Source organism: Branchiostoma lanceolatum, chromosome 3 (assembly GCF_035083965.1).
Source record: "Branchiostoma lanceolatum isolate klBraLanc5 chromosome 3, klBraLanc5.hap2, whole genome shotgun sequence".
NCBI classification, from domain to species: domain Eukaryota; kingdom Metazoa; phylum Chordata; class Leptocardii; order Amphioxiformes; family Branchiostomatidae; genus Branchiostoma; species Branchiostoma lanceolatum.
In genome coordinates this window covers 17,946,744-17,961,275 of record NC_089724.1, presented here as the reverse complement: position 1 = coordinate 17,961,275, position 14,532 = coordinate 17,946,744, and the positions used below count along the sequence as shown (strand labels likewise).

At 38.4% G+C, this 14,532-nt stretch overlaps 1 protein-coding gene across 6 annotated transcripts in view; it reads left to right on the top strand.

Moving 5' to 3' along the window:
• The window catches only part of LOC136430756 (1-phosphatidylinositol 4,5-bisphosphate phosphodiesterase epsilon-1-like), a 36,324-nt gene that overhangs the window by 1,855 nt on the left and 19,937 nt on the right, over positions 1 to 14,532 (top strand). For 2 of the 6 annotated variants that reach the window (XR_010754935.1, XM_066421636.1), the window contains exons 1-2: positions 3,381 to 3,557; positions 13,335 to 13,868. Coding sequence is in view for 5 of the 6 variants with exons in the window: in XM_066421636.1 (XP_066277733.1) it covers positions 3,405 to 3,557; positions 13,335 to 13,868 (687 nt within the window). In the remaining variant the exon portion in view is untranslated. Of the gene's footprint in view, positions 1 to 3,380; positions 3,558 to 8,449; positions 8,582 to 8,794; positions 8,897 to 13,334; positions 13,869 to 14,532 lie in introns of those variants that run through there. The other 4 variants (XM_066421641.1, XM_066421640.1, XM_066421639.1 and 1 more) reach the window with 4 other exon arrangements.

The window sequence follows — 14,532 nt, the reverse complement described above, 5'->3', positions numbered from 1 at the left end:
GTGGCCAGGACCACTTCCTTCCTCCCGACCACACCTCATGTCTGGGGGTAGCTTGTGGTCCACCAAATCTGCTCTCCGCAGAGGTGGATAGTCTTACATTATAGTACATAATTCTTAAATCATTGATCTGACAGATATGAAAACATTTTACGTTGTTTCGTTTTTGTTTACCACTTTGCCCCAAGGGAGTGAAGTATTGTTTTTGGTATGTCTGTCTGTATGTGTGTGTGTGTGATTGTGTGTCTTTCTATGATACCCCATCTACACTATGTACATTTTGTACTTCATGAGGTAGCATTTCCTTTCATCCTCAGCTGATATTTTTTTCTGTGGGACTGGAACAGGCATAACACAGCTCTTGTGAATATAACATCTACTAAACATAATTCCTCCAGAGTATTTCGCCACCCTGAAAATAAAGATACACAAGATTATATTATACGTCCAAACTCCAAACAGATCTCCAACCCAAGTTACCCAACATCCCCCAGTAGGATTCACTCCTGTATATCTAAACTGTGCATACCTGGAGGTACTACACTAGAGATCTCTTAAACCCATTGTTTTTCAAAGTGGCAGATTTATGTAACCCAGACAGAATAATGTTAATGGAGCTTAAGACTAAGATACGTTTAAAAAAAGTTGATTCAATTTTGTATGTGTTCTTAACGAGGGGAGGAGGCAAGAATGGTCACTGGAAGAAAGTCATACACAACTCTAAGGACTGTCTTATAATGATAATGATTACGATAATGACAATGACAATGACAAGCTACCCCCAGACATGAGGTGTGGTCGGAGGAAGGAAGTGGTCCTGGCCACTGCACTCTTTAAGCAATTATAATAAGATATATTACTTTAAGTATACATTTATGTCATACCTGGGCCGCGAAAATGTTTGATATGGGTGTTCCGGACCATGTGATAATTTTTCAAATCACACGGGGTTCTAAGTTGTATCACACGGGCTTCCATAAAATATTTAGAACCGGTTGTGCCGGTGTCGAAAATTTGAATACCGGATTCGGAGGTTGGAATCAATGTTGTTACAGTTTTTTGTTCGGGGACACAAAACTCCCTCAACTTCTGGCGCATTTCTCGTTGAAATGTGTGTTATCTCGGATGGGTATGACATAAATAGAATTCAACACAGTGTATTCCGCATCACCCTCGGTCCCAGCCCCATGGGTCAGATCGGTCGGGCTGGGACCTCGGGTGATACGGAATACCCCGTGTTATATTCTATATGTAGCATATCAATATTTTAGAAGTGTACGAGAAAAAAATATGATTTATGTTTCCCAACCCCATTAAACTAACTTTAGTTCGGACCTTCATATTAATTCATCCCAACAGCCTTTAAGTTTACCGTACACCAATAACTTAAGGAGTCACAATGCTTTCCACACATCTCAGGGTGGACAGTCATGCATGACCTCCTGCAAGATGTTGACTTTCACTTGTATAAAAATATAATTGCCACTGGGCATATTATTATAGCAACAGTTTAGGCCATTTCTGCTTCTAGTCATACCCTGGGTCCTGTATAGTGTATGTCAGTTTCCCACAATTAGATTTTACATATGTTTAGAAAATATCCACATTAAAAACTGACTTTACTCCTGCTCTATGCGATGAAGCAGCTGTGTTTTAGGCTTTTAACTGTCCCAGTATAAATGGACAGTTAATAAAGTCTTGTGCTAATCGGTCCTGACAGGTTTGTGCACAACACCAGCAGGCAGACTGTGCCAACGTTGCATCCCAATGGGGGTGTGAATGGGTAATACCATTCTAGCACTTCTTTAGGATACAATCATACAAACATAGGGTAGAGAGAATCTATGTGTCTGACATACATGTTGTTTCCAAATGTTTGATACCAAGTTACCAATATCATATTTGAATCCTTATCCATACCATCCAGGTCTGAAACAGTGGGGTTTTGTCCACTCTTTTGATCATTACCAAAGATAAAGGGCTTTAAAAGTGACAAGAACAATACAAGGTTCTCAACCTGATGGGTTGGCCACCTTTGTGGTACATCCGGTTGTTGATTACAATGATATAATGTTACAGACAACTCTACAGTCAACATGTCACAAATCTCTCACGTTTGTTAATCTGTTTCAAAACAAATTGCTAGTTTTTCTTGCATAACATATCTCTGTGTCTAGACTATAAATAGCTAAGCAAAACTGCTGTGGATGTGTGAAACATATCATGACTAAGTTACACACAAAATGTTTTAGCTGGCCGTGGGTAGGATAGATCTTGAACTACACTGACATAAGTTATCACCTCTGTGTTGCAGGGATCAGGTCAAAGTGTAACTGGGGGGTGTAACAGTAACAGTAACAAGTTGTAAATACACCTTAGGCTCCAAACTTACATGTGACAATCCATAGTTGTAAACTCTTTCGACAAAGATTTGTCACTAAATTTTCATATTTTATCTAGGATGGTGATTTTTAGTGACTTTTATTCACTAACTTAGACATGATGCTCTTCTGTGCTGTCTCACATTTTTACAGTAATGATTTCTGGTCTGCTTCACATGTAGGTCAGTACACTTGTCAATGTTGTTGATATCATATGTATATGCATAAGATTTATTTCTGAAAAGCCCTCTTATTGACCGCCAAGTGATGTTAACCTTTACGACTGACTATATTATTATAAAGCTTTCTCATTTATTGTTGAAATATGGTCCTCATTTATATGAATTATATCAGTTGATGATCTTTTCCACCCAAGTAGACTGTTCAAATTTGTTCTCCTGCAGTGCCATAGAAAATAGGTAGGAGGTCCATATTCAAACTTGTCACTCGTTTGGCCGACACCTACATGTACCCACATTCCAAGTATTATACTGATCTACCCGTAACTTCTTGAGTTATGCTGCCCACAAATCCACAAACAAATGTCACTAAAAAATATAACCTTCTTGGCAGAGGTAGAAATTCTATTTCAAGGTCCATCTTGCTTACTTTTGTCAGTAAGGAAACCCAATCCGGAATGTTTCAGCCAGTCTGCAAATCTCTGAAAACCTTACAGGGTCAGAAAAGGGTACGGATGTAATGCCAATCATCCCCATGCCTTACACCTGCACCTTAACCTTCCTCCATGACCTGTAATTGGGATCACCCAGGCTCAGTATCGCCGTGGAAACCAGCCAACATGTAAACAAGAATTAGAGATGTAGCCACCAGCCCTGTGGGCATCAACCAATCACACGTCTGGATAGATGGAAGTTTGATAAACATAGATGTGATGGATACCAGAAGATCTGGGAGTTACTTGGAAGCCTGCTTGAACTTTAAATGTGTCCTCTCTTACTGTTATGACCTTGGAGTAATATAGAGGGGAAAGTGTGGGGAGACACTGTTAAGGTTGGTGTTGGGGCCATGGGGGAGGGCAGTGGACAGTATGCCTCCGCTCTGGAGAAGGACGTGACCTTCACAATCTACCTCAGTACTAAGATCCGACTGGGCAGCTTCAGCAGGAGCGTGGCGGAGAACTTGGCATGGGAGGGGCAGGGCAGGCGGGGATGCACGCTGGTGAGTCCGTCCTGTCAAAATATGGCAAACAGGCTACATTCTGTCTTAAGTTTCAACAGGATGGTGGAAAGCAATGTATTAGATTATGTTAGGTTCAACATGCCAGAAACAAACGGAAGATCTTTTTTTTTAAGTTGCCATAGATTTTTCCTCAGATTTGTCTTGAGGGCCCTAACATACCGACCTGGTAGATTACATGACAGTTTTCTTCTTTGGGTATGACTTGACCATTGCATTTGCTATAATGAACTGTCAGCATTAATGATTTTTTTATATTTTGAAGAAACTGAAGAAATCAGTAAAGCCAATTTCAAAGCTAATTGAATCTAGAGGCATAGACTAGAGAATTTGAAATGTGGCACATGCCTAGTACATACTTGATTTATATACTGTCTAAAAAATTAAAACTGTAAGGCCACAATGTTTTAGTTACTTGGTTCTCAGATTTGTTTGGAGAAAACTAATGGAGTGGGCAGACAAAATGAAAATAGAAATAAAACCAGTCATTCTGTGACTGACAACCATGTTTTAAAATTACCTCTTTGCAAAATGCCCTATAATATTTACCGGTAATCTAACTTATTTTTGTTTGATCTTTGATAAATGTGCTAATGAAATGTTATCATTTTTTAAAAAGTCTTACCTGATCTGCAACTAGAAATGATCCTCCCTATAGGCAAGGTTTTGACAGCTCCCATTTTCTATCAGTCAGATGCAGTGGCTTCCAGAAAACAGCTGCCAGAAATAAAACTCTTGGAGCCCTGTTAGAGTCAAGGACTGTATTGTATACAATATACCGGTATACTAGTATCTTTCCTGCATGTGTGTATCTATGTCTGGTGTTCCTCAGTGAAGTACAAGTATGGTCACTAAGCTTCCTTTTGAATCTGTGATATGTCAAAGTTGTACGTCTCTTTGTCTGCTTGACAATTGAATTTTGAATGTCTGAGTTCCTTCGGTCGTCTAGCCTGTCACCAACGGTCTACAAGAACAAGCTGTACACGCTGCTATGGAGCCATTACACACTCTGTCAGTCCCGTTTGTTTTTCCATAACACCTCCATCCTGTTTCATCAACTACAACATGTCTCACTGTGCAGATGAAACATGTGTGATGGAGCACAGGAGTTCCTGGCTGTCTGCCTGGCATTGTGGTCAGTGCAAGGACTGTATCTTTTACCAAATGAATATGATATGATTATTGTGATGTAACCACAGTTTTTCCATCATCAATACTTACATAAGACACTTGCGACAAGAATGGTCTGTCTGCATGGCTTTTTTTCTGTGAGGTGTAGCTAAGCTATTTCAAATCACTGTCAATTGTAGCCGTCCCACTTTGATTAATTTGATAAGCGTTTTCAGTAAATTATTTGGGAAGCATAACGGGGGGCGCCCGAACATCGCACGCGCCCTAACATCGCATGGATTTTTTACTGATCTTATTTTGCATAAGTACGCCGTGTTTGTGTCCAATGACTAAGCTGATAAGGAAGGTAAATAACCCAAGTTCATGCACATAATTGTCATTTACATTCAAAACATATGTGTACATATTCATTTCTTGTTTTGTCGAAAAGTAGTATTTTGACAATAATGATGGTAGCGCTAAGTAGAGGGTCACTGCGTAGCTAGACGGCCCGGCGCCTAAATATACGACCTGTGCCAAGCAGATACATAAGTCACACAGCTATCATACACATAAGAAAAATAACTTCATAAAACACTACAAATTTGGGTCTTTAAGTGTTTGTTGAGAAGAAAACCGACCAAAGAAAAACAACGTCAACATTGCTGTCGTCTGACGACGTTGTTTTCCCGCCATTTTTTGGGGCCGCGATGGTAGAGGAACGATTCAACGCACAGTTTTGTTACGCTCTAACATGTGATTGGTACCGTCTATGAAAAGGAAACTGAATACAGAGATGGCGAATATATTTCCCAATAAGTAGACGGAGTATTGTTGATGTAAGCGGTGTCGTTTTTTCGTAATGATTTCGTAAGTCGGGCCTCATTCAATACGTACGTCGGGCCGCGTAGTAGCCTATTCCCCGTGGAAACATGAGCTGGGATGCGCTAGATATAGCCCTTCTCACGTGACGTGAGAAGTGCACACAGTCAAAATTTTCCGGTCAAAAGAAAGCTAGAATATAGCAGACTTCAAGCCTTATTTACATTTCCCTAACTTTATCACCAACTTCCGAAGAGAGCAAAATTACCAAAGCGTACTAAGTTAGGCACACTATCTGGCGTAGCACTAAATCAGAAGGTACATTCGTGAAAACGTCTCACAGTGTCTTCCGCATGTAACGCGGAGCATGAAGGGCCCATGAACAGTATAAATACATTTCTTGTCCAAGTATGGTCTTAAGATGAATGTGTTCAAAATTCATTCATTAAAACATGACCATTCTCTGGCAACCAGCAATGGAGCGTCGTGAGTTCCAGCGCTTAAAAAAACGTCCGATGGTTGGGCACCCCCCGTTAATTGGTTGCTTTATTAACTGATTCCAGCCTGATGGTAATGTTAGCTTTTTCCATTATACCAGCCCATATTTTCCTAGATTATAATCTCAGCTGAAAACTAATCCATAGAATACTACTCTATATTGATCTTAGATTAGAAGCTGAACAAAAGACAATACATGAATTTTCCCAACTCTTGTGTTAGATGTGGTAGCTAAGTGGGGAACGCTGGCAGGACATGTTGGCTGTTTGCCAGTGAAGTATTAACATAGCTTGAGATTGTTTGGTGGAAAAAATGTTTGTTTTTGTTTCAAAGTTGAAAACTTTGAAAGCAGTACATGATTGTACTGATTTGTTGAATTTCAGTATGGCTTGCAGTGATTTCCTTTTAGAGTTTTAACTCTAACATATAGCTGTGCCAGAGGTAGGTTAATGCTAGGATGGAACTTAAGTACAAGAGAATGTGACCTTTTGCAGAATTAATTCACATCAATATTTTTACCATCAGCATCCAGCAAAAATAACTGGTAAGGCCACAACAATTTTATCTGTTGATTCTCAGATTTTTTCAGAAAAAAATTGGAGCGACAGGGGAAATAAAAAATAATAAAAAATTTTGTTTCAAATAGTCTGGGATGAAGATAAGGGTTTATATAACATAAATAATGAGAGGATTATCAAGTTTCAGCTTTGTATGGCTAATTTTATGCAATGAACCCCTTTCTTTGATCTAGTAGAGTCCATTCCGAGTCACCGCGAGGGTTTTATAATAATATTTGTAATCATTTTGAAAAATTTCTAATAAAAGTATTTCTGACTGACAATAGTTCTAAATTTTTCTAAAAGATCAAATACAAAAATAAGAACTTATTTGAATTTAATTAGATAGTTTAGAAATATTTTGAAAGTAACTGCACAAAAACCTCTTTATTTGTAATAATTTCTAAACATCTATGTGATTATTTAACTTTTAGAAATATTTACAAAAAATGGTAGAAAATGGTTAACAATGGTAGAATGGTGATTGCCCCCATAAAAGTAGGTGCTAATCTGGTCCTTCTGTCTGCCTTTGTACATCTTTAGACTTCACCGTAGGACACCGCTCGGTCCTTTGTGGAAAGCATTCTTCCCTAAACTTCGCAAGGATGTGTGAATTACTTTCTTCCCAGCCCTCTGACCTATTTATAGAGATGTTACAAATAATGGTAGAAAATGGTAAGATATTGTAAATAATTGTAAATAATGGTAGAATGCTGTTACCATTATTTAAAAACTATTGTAAATATCATATTCTACATCATGAACATTTCTAAAGTTTTAGAAAACTTAAGAAATATCTATAAAGTTGAAATGACATTCAAAATATTTCAAAAGTATCAAATCTCTTACACAAATAATAACAATAACTTAAAAATAGTTCTAAATTATGACAATAACAACCCTCGCGGTGACTTGGAATGGACTCTACTATAATTTCAGTAACAAAATTACCCTTTGCCATATAATATATGGATTGATATTGAGAAATAGTTTTGATAAATGAAGAATTATATGATAAAATGTGACCACACTTTTTAGGTATGTGCAGGCCTTTATAATCTATTTTGGTGGCTATTGAGTTTTTACATCTGAACAAATAGTAAAATCATTAGTAAAAGTTTGTGAATGGGAATAGCGATCCAATTTTTTTTTTCAAAAATGGGAAAAACAGGACAAGCTATTCCGAGAAGCAACCAAAAAAATGGTGTGGCCTAATGAACACAGTAACCAGAAATAACTGCTATGTATCATGAAGACATATAATATACTGCATTAAATTGAGATCAACAATTGTGAAATTCATGTTTAAAGAATTAGTCAACTAAGTCAATACAAAAATTGTAAGATGCTAATTATGCAAATGCCATACAAATTGATGACTAAAATGATGATACAAATATGAAAATACACATTGATATATGCCTGAATATTTTTGATATGAATTCTCTTGATCAGCAAAAACATTTAAAAAATTGTACAGTATTGAAGTTTGATTTTATAATGAGACCACTGTTGTACAAAGAGTGTGTAAATTCTCACTTTCAATTTTGGATCAAATTTTTATTGTGCCATTTTTCTTTCCATGGTAAAAATGTACCCAGTCTGTAATTACATAAAACATTTAACCTCTGTTTCACACCCATCTAGATCTGCCGAAGGCTATTAGAATAGAAAAGGGTGCAGTCATTAGAATTCATAACCAATGTTACCCATAATGTTTTGATTACCATTCTTTTTGTGTGTTTAAGTGTCCACCCACACAGTCACATTTTGAAATGAATTGTTCCCACCTCTAAATCATTGAATGGAACAACCCCATAGTTTTGATACCACCAAGGCATGTAATGGACCAGCCTTGATTGACATCCCGGGGTACATCTAATGTAAGAACAGTCAGCCAACACTTCAGCTCAGTGGTTGCCAGGATTGTGCTTGGAGAGCGAAGTGTGCACAGGGTGAGAGTATTTAGCTTGCTGTTAACTGAGGCAATCCAGACCCATTTGCCTCAGGATGTCACAGGTTTGTCTCTTGGATTTCTTAGTGACAACAATGAAAACATTTTACAGACTATTGTTTCTTGTTGTTTGGGTCCTGTCATGTAAGAATTATGAATCTGACATTTTCAGGGTACATATTTGTAAAAGTTGCAAAGTGAGTTGATCATTTGCCTGGTATTACATGTGTGTTTGGAGGGTTTTCCACAAGTAGAGATTATTTTGCAGTACAGCACTTTGGAACAACTACATGCACAAGTACAATGGAGAGGATTTAATGTTACTTGCCGTGCGTGTGGTTTTCACACCAGTCCTGATTGACTCTATGTCCAATAGGAAGGTAAATGGTTCTAACTATTCATACATACTAACTATACATGTAATAAGGTGGAATTTGATTTGCTTGTTTTGTGTTACACACTTGACATGTTAAGCAAGATCTAGTTGTTGTAATAAGAACAGTTTAAAGCATGCGTGCCACATACCCTGAGCTGTGCCATAGTTTTTGCTTGATAATTTGATTTAGAATACTTTTTACATGCATGTGGTCTTCATACCATTGACAACATCAAGCTCTATCTTTTACAGAAGCTTTAAACCAGCTACACTGTGAATCAGCTACTGTAACAGTTAATCCTTGTGTCCAATTTCAAACTGGAAACTTTTCCAGTCACCTATAGCTACCTAAGCTACTGTAACACTTTAGCTTTAAATACATGTCATGGTAAGTATGTGTAGTCTTTCTTCCTGTCTCTCACTCACTGTGCTGTCAGGTTAGGGATCCTCACCGACATGTACATATAACGTTACTGTAAATGTATTTTAGTTCACATGGTTTTTATTTCGCGCTAAGGCGAAAACGGAGTGTTGGCGGTGGTTTTAGGTTCGCGACAGCGCTTTAGTCACATGCTGCTACAGTATTGGACAAAAATGTTTGCGGTGAAACAGACTGCGAAAACCGCAACATAAACTTGAAGCCACTGCAAACGTTTCTGCATTTACAGTACATGTATAAATGTAGCTCGCTATAGAAGTCCTTTTTGTCTGTTACGTGCATTATTGCAAGTTGTCTGAAATGTTACCTTTAAGGTCTCATTTCTGTATTACTCCGAGTGGGTATGCTAAAAGAGTCCGTTGCCCAAAAAAATGAACGGCTGCATGTACGTGTGTCTATATCGGTGTAAAAATCCCTTTTAGCTAGTCCAGCTGATATCAAGCGTCAAACTGATGAAAGCTTGTTTGTAACTGAAGAAATTAGCAGGCAAATTTCGGCAGCCGCGCTTGAGGTCGGACGTACACAGCCCGGGCATCGTGTGTAATGCGGTCATGCGCTTACAGCTGGAAAGTGGCTTTTTGGGTGTGTAGCCAAGTGCAGTTTGTAATTGCTATAAAAAGAGATTGTATGTAGTGAAAATGTTGTCAATTTTTTTACATAATCTAGGGTAAATGTTCTCAACATGGAATGAAAAACATTGGCACATTTTCTATATCTTCATTACGAACGCGCCCATGTAAAACACGTATTATAACATGTAATCCTATGGGGCGAAAAAACTCATGAATGAGACCATAAGTACCCAAAGCATGCAGGCTGTTCCTGCCTTACATCAGCCTGGTGACGCCTAATGGTCATTACCAGCATAGCCTAATTTTGTAAATCAGGGAAATATTTTGAATGATGTTTTGACAAGATGTTGTATGACAAAATCTCCCTCAGTTACTTATTTTACATTGCTACATTAATATAATTGTATACGGTACCTAAATTGTGATTCACCACAAACTTAAATTACAGGTTCTTTATATTTCTACCTACAGTTGTAAATTTTTACTGCAAACTGTAGTCAGTTTTCAGGTGGTGATTTGGAGCCCTGTTGTGTAACCACTGCACAGGAGGCTAGACGGTCCTCTGCTCTGTTAAGTGCTAAATCCGTTCTGTAACGACTGTCAAACAACTATGAAGCTATATGAAGATTTTACCGGATTATGGTGTCTGAGCTGAAATGTAAGTTGAATCACGCTTCAGTATTTGTTGTGCCCCTTGTAGCTCTGTCTCTGTGATGTAGGACAGTTCCGGGGGGTCCGGAGGAAGCTGTGACCTTTCCCTGCCACTTTCATCTGTCATAATCTCTGAATGTCTGATGGCCGACTGTTCTTTGTAACGGTTAAATCTGCTCTTTGGGAGGCATTCGGTTAACAGTTACTGTACTCCTATTTTAAGAGAGACTTTAGCAGTCATTGTTTTACATCCAACCACACTACTTGAATCAATAATTACATTATTGACACTGTTAATGTTTCATAATGAATGCAATTTTTTTTTTTTTTAACTTTTTTTTTTCTTCGCACACACACACATCATTTTTGGGTGCCCAGAGGATGTCATCCATATAATCTTAGGAAAGCAAAATCTTGATTGAACTTTTCTCATCTGGAAATTTCCAAAGGTCAAGAATCAGTTGACAACATAGTGTGGTAATAGTCCTGGTTAAGAAACTTGGAGCAGTTTGTCGCATTTATTTGTCTGGGGTATAACTTATAAGTATACAAAGTTTGACTTCTGCCAGATGGTATTGATATCGATAGAATTTATTTGAGATGCCTTTGAGATGATTTTATTCGTTGATCTGTCATGACCATACGTTCCCTTCTGACTTAAGTCTGTATTTCTAATGACTCTCTATATATAGTATAAATTACATGTTACATAACCTGTATGATAATAGCAGCATCTGACAGATGTAACCACAGAAATTGTATCACAAAGGAGATGTGACACATCTATTTCAGACTGTAGGCTGATCGTACCAGCAGTAGATAATACAGATCTAACTTTGCATTATTGGGTTTTGCATTATTGGGTAGGCCGAATACTCTTCCTGTCAATCATTTTTTGTTATAAAGGCCACTTGATAAATTGGTTGATTATTAGAGTAGCGCTAGTTTGCCTAAATCCGTTTTGTAACCCTATATCCATTGCTTTATAGCTTGGGTTGTTGAGGGAAAGTGTTAAATGCAACATCAGAAATGCTGCCAGAATTGCAAGTTTGAGAGACTCAAAAAGCTTCAAATTGACAACCCTGCATTTGGAGACGACAAGGTCAAAAACTTTATACCCCAGAATGGAGTAGACTGACCTCATCATAAGAGGATTTGAACTACGGGGTTGTTCGCTGGAACAAAGCACTGCTTGGCCCTGTGGCACTTAACACCGTTTTGTCATGACATTATCAAAAATAATTTTATAATCAAAGATATCGGCATAAAAGGAAATGATGGTTTATTCTTTTGCCAGATTGGTGTCAATTAACTCTTGGTGTCAATTAAAGCATTGGATTTAGGTAAACTAGCATTTGACAAAATTGGAGCAAAGCTTTTGCTGAGCTTTAAGCCAATTGCAGAAGCTGGAGACTGTAGATTAAAGTGTAGACTCAATATGCTAGTTTATAACAAAAGAGATGAGATGGGTTTTAGTTCCAAGTAATGCGATTGACAGTGTTTAGTCTGTTACTTCAGTAAGCCAAGCCTATTCGTTATAAAGAGTGTTTTTTATGTTACCCATATGTGTACAGGCAAACTATATCTGTCTGCCAGTGGGTACTTGCAGATTTCTTGGTATATTGAATGTATATCGGATTCACCCAAGACTATGTTCAAATGTTTCGTGCAACAGATGCTCAGGAGGAACAATATGCCACGTATAACTACAATTTATCTTGTTACACCTATGAAACACATGATGGTGCATAGTAGGGGTGGTTCGCTGGACCTGATTCAGACCTTTATAACATCCAAGAACCGAGTCCAAAAAACTTGAAAGCCAAAAACCTGGGTCAAAAAAAAACCTGAACATGTACTAACAAAGTACAAATATATTTTTCTCTTTTGTTTGATGAAAAGTGTTTTGAATCTCCCCTCTGACAAAAAAGGCATTTAAAATATGTTATATATTATATGTTATACATATATCAAAGACTGGTTCTGTCTTGAAAGTCTTCTCACAAAGAAACTTTTATAGTCGTGCGTGTCAGTATTATGCTTAATACTTGTCTCGACTAATAAAACAAAACATCAACTGGACAGGATCAGGTCCAGGTTCAGGTCCAGACCTGAACCTAAATCTCTGGACCTAAAGTTGGACTTGGACCTTATTAAGCCGAACCGGTATCCACCCCTAGTGCATAGTCTTTATAGAAACAGCCTTTTCTAGGACAGTTTACTTTGAGCATTATTGGAACATGTAAATGTTTTTGCATCTATCTCGACGTCATCAAACATTTTGGCACATTTGATGCATCAAATGTCATTGTGCTGTCCAACACAGCGTCTCTCTCTCTCTGTGATGCTGAACATGATTTGTATGATCTCAACCAGCCGTTGACTGGAACCAGCATATATATTAGATTGATGTAAATAGGAAGTTTGAGATATACTATTAGTAAAGATGTAAAGTTAGAGAGTAATTTCTGTCATGATTTGGTATCTACATTGTATATACAGGCCAGCTCCATGGCAGTTCAGCAATAATGGTAATCCTTTCTAAGTATGAACATTTCACATGTGAGCCTTTGCTAATTGTGTAAACTGCAACGAGTCACTTGAGATTGAGACTTTCATTTCAGGTAGCTGACAGTGAGCCTGACACCATACAGAAAATACCATTGGCGGAGCTTTCATTTTTCTCAAAGAAGGGTTGGTTACATATTGAGGATATTTGAAATAACTTTTTGGGAGCTATCAAACTTTTCCTTTAACACGGAATTACTCTTTTTTTGCAGGGTAGTATGGCAAGATGTCTGGAGAGGAGACCTCACTTCAGAGTGGTGGAGGAGAGACAGGTGTCCCCGCGTACTACCATACGTGTTCGCACCAGCTGTATCAACAATCACAGTGACAGATCTAGCTCCGACAGCGAGGAACATCATTCCGACTGCGGCGACAACCTCAACGGAGATGTCACGTTGCAGACCCGACGGCATAGCGACACGAGCGGAGTGCGCATAATTTCATCGGATAAGCGTATGCGTCGGTTAGTTCGACGGTTCAGAAAAAGCGGGCAGGACATCAAGAAACCAGTGTACACGAAGCTGCGGACCTTTGAGACTTATTCAGACGGACACTTTGGGGAGAATGTTGCAGAGGATATGTGTGATGGGTGCAGGAGAGAAAGAAGAAGCTACCTGAATGTCAGTCACCAGGAGACGTGGAGACAATGGAATGACGGAAAACAGTTTGTTCTGCGGAAGTCCTGCAGAGGCAGAAAAGTGTCGGCAGGGTTTGCAGAACTCTCCAGGCTGTTTCCAACATTAAAGGTGGGTGGAAAGGTCTTTTTACAATCTCAATTATCAAGTACAGGTGCAGTCTTGACCTTGAATGAATATTGAGACTTTTGAGTACAGCTAGTTATTTGTGACCACACACAGAGTCAGTCTAGAACTGTAGCTCTGCTGTGACTGTTCATTTCTTCAAAGCCCAAACTATGTAGAGTTTTACACCATTTCTACTACAAGGCACATGATTTTATGTAGGTTGTAGAGCTGACATACAATAGCCTTTCTGCACCATCTGTCACTACCCAATTGCGTGATGGTGTATCCAGGTGCTTCTCAAGGGTCTAAAGTAATACTGTAAATGTTTGAATGGCACTTGTGATTAAACCCATCATGATCAGGAGATGTTTATCAAACTCTATTAGTAACAAGAAATGATTTTATGCCTCCCATGTGCCAGATGTCATGTTCCCAGCAATGTTGACCTTTGCTGTAAAATGATAGAGATTATTCAGAGTTATGTGATGTGATTAGATTCATGCAGATTAACGAGCTGGCTTTTGTGATACCATGTATTTGATACCATGAAGTATTGACATACAGATACTTAGCTCAGAGCAGCGCAAATTGAAGCACCTCTGAGTGTGACAACTGTTGTCGATTTACCACGTCAAAGAAAGAGGACTTGTGTGTGTTCATCTGTGTC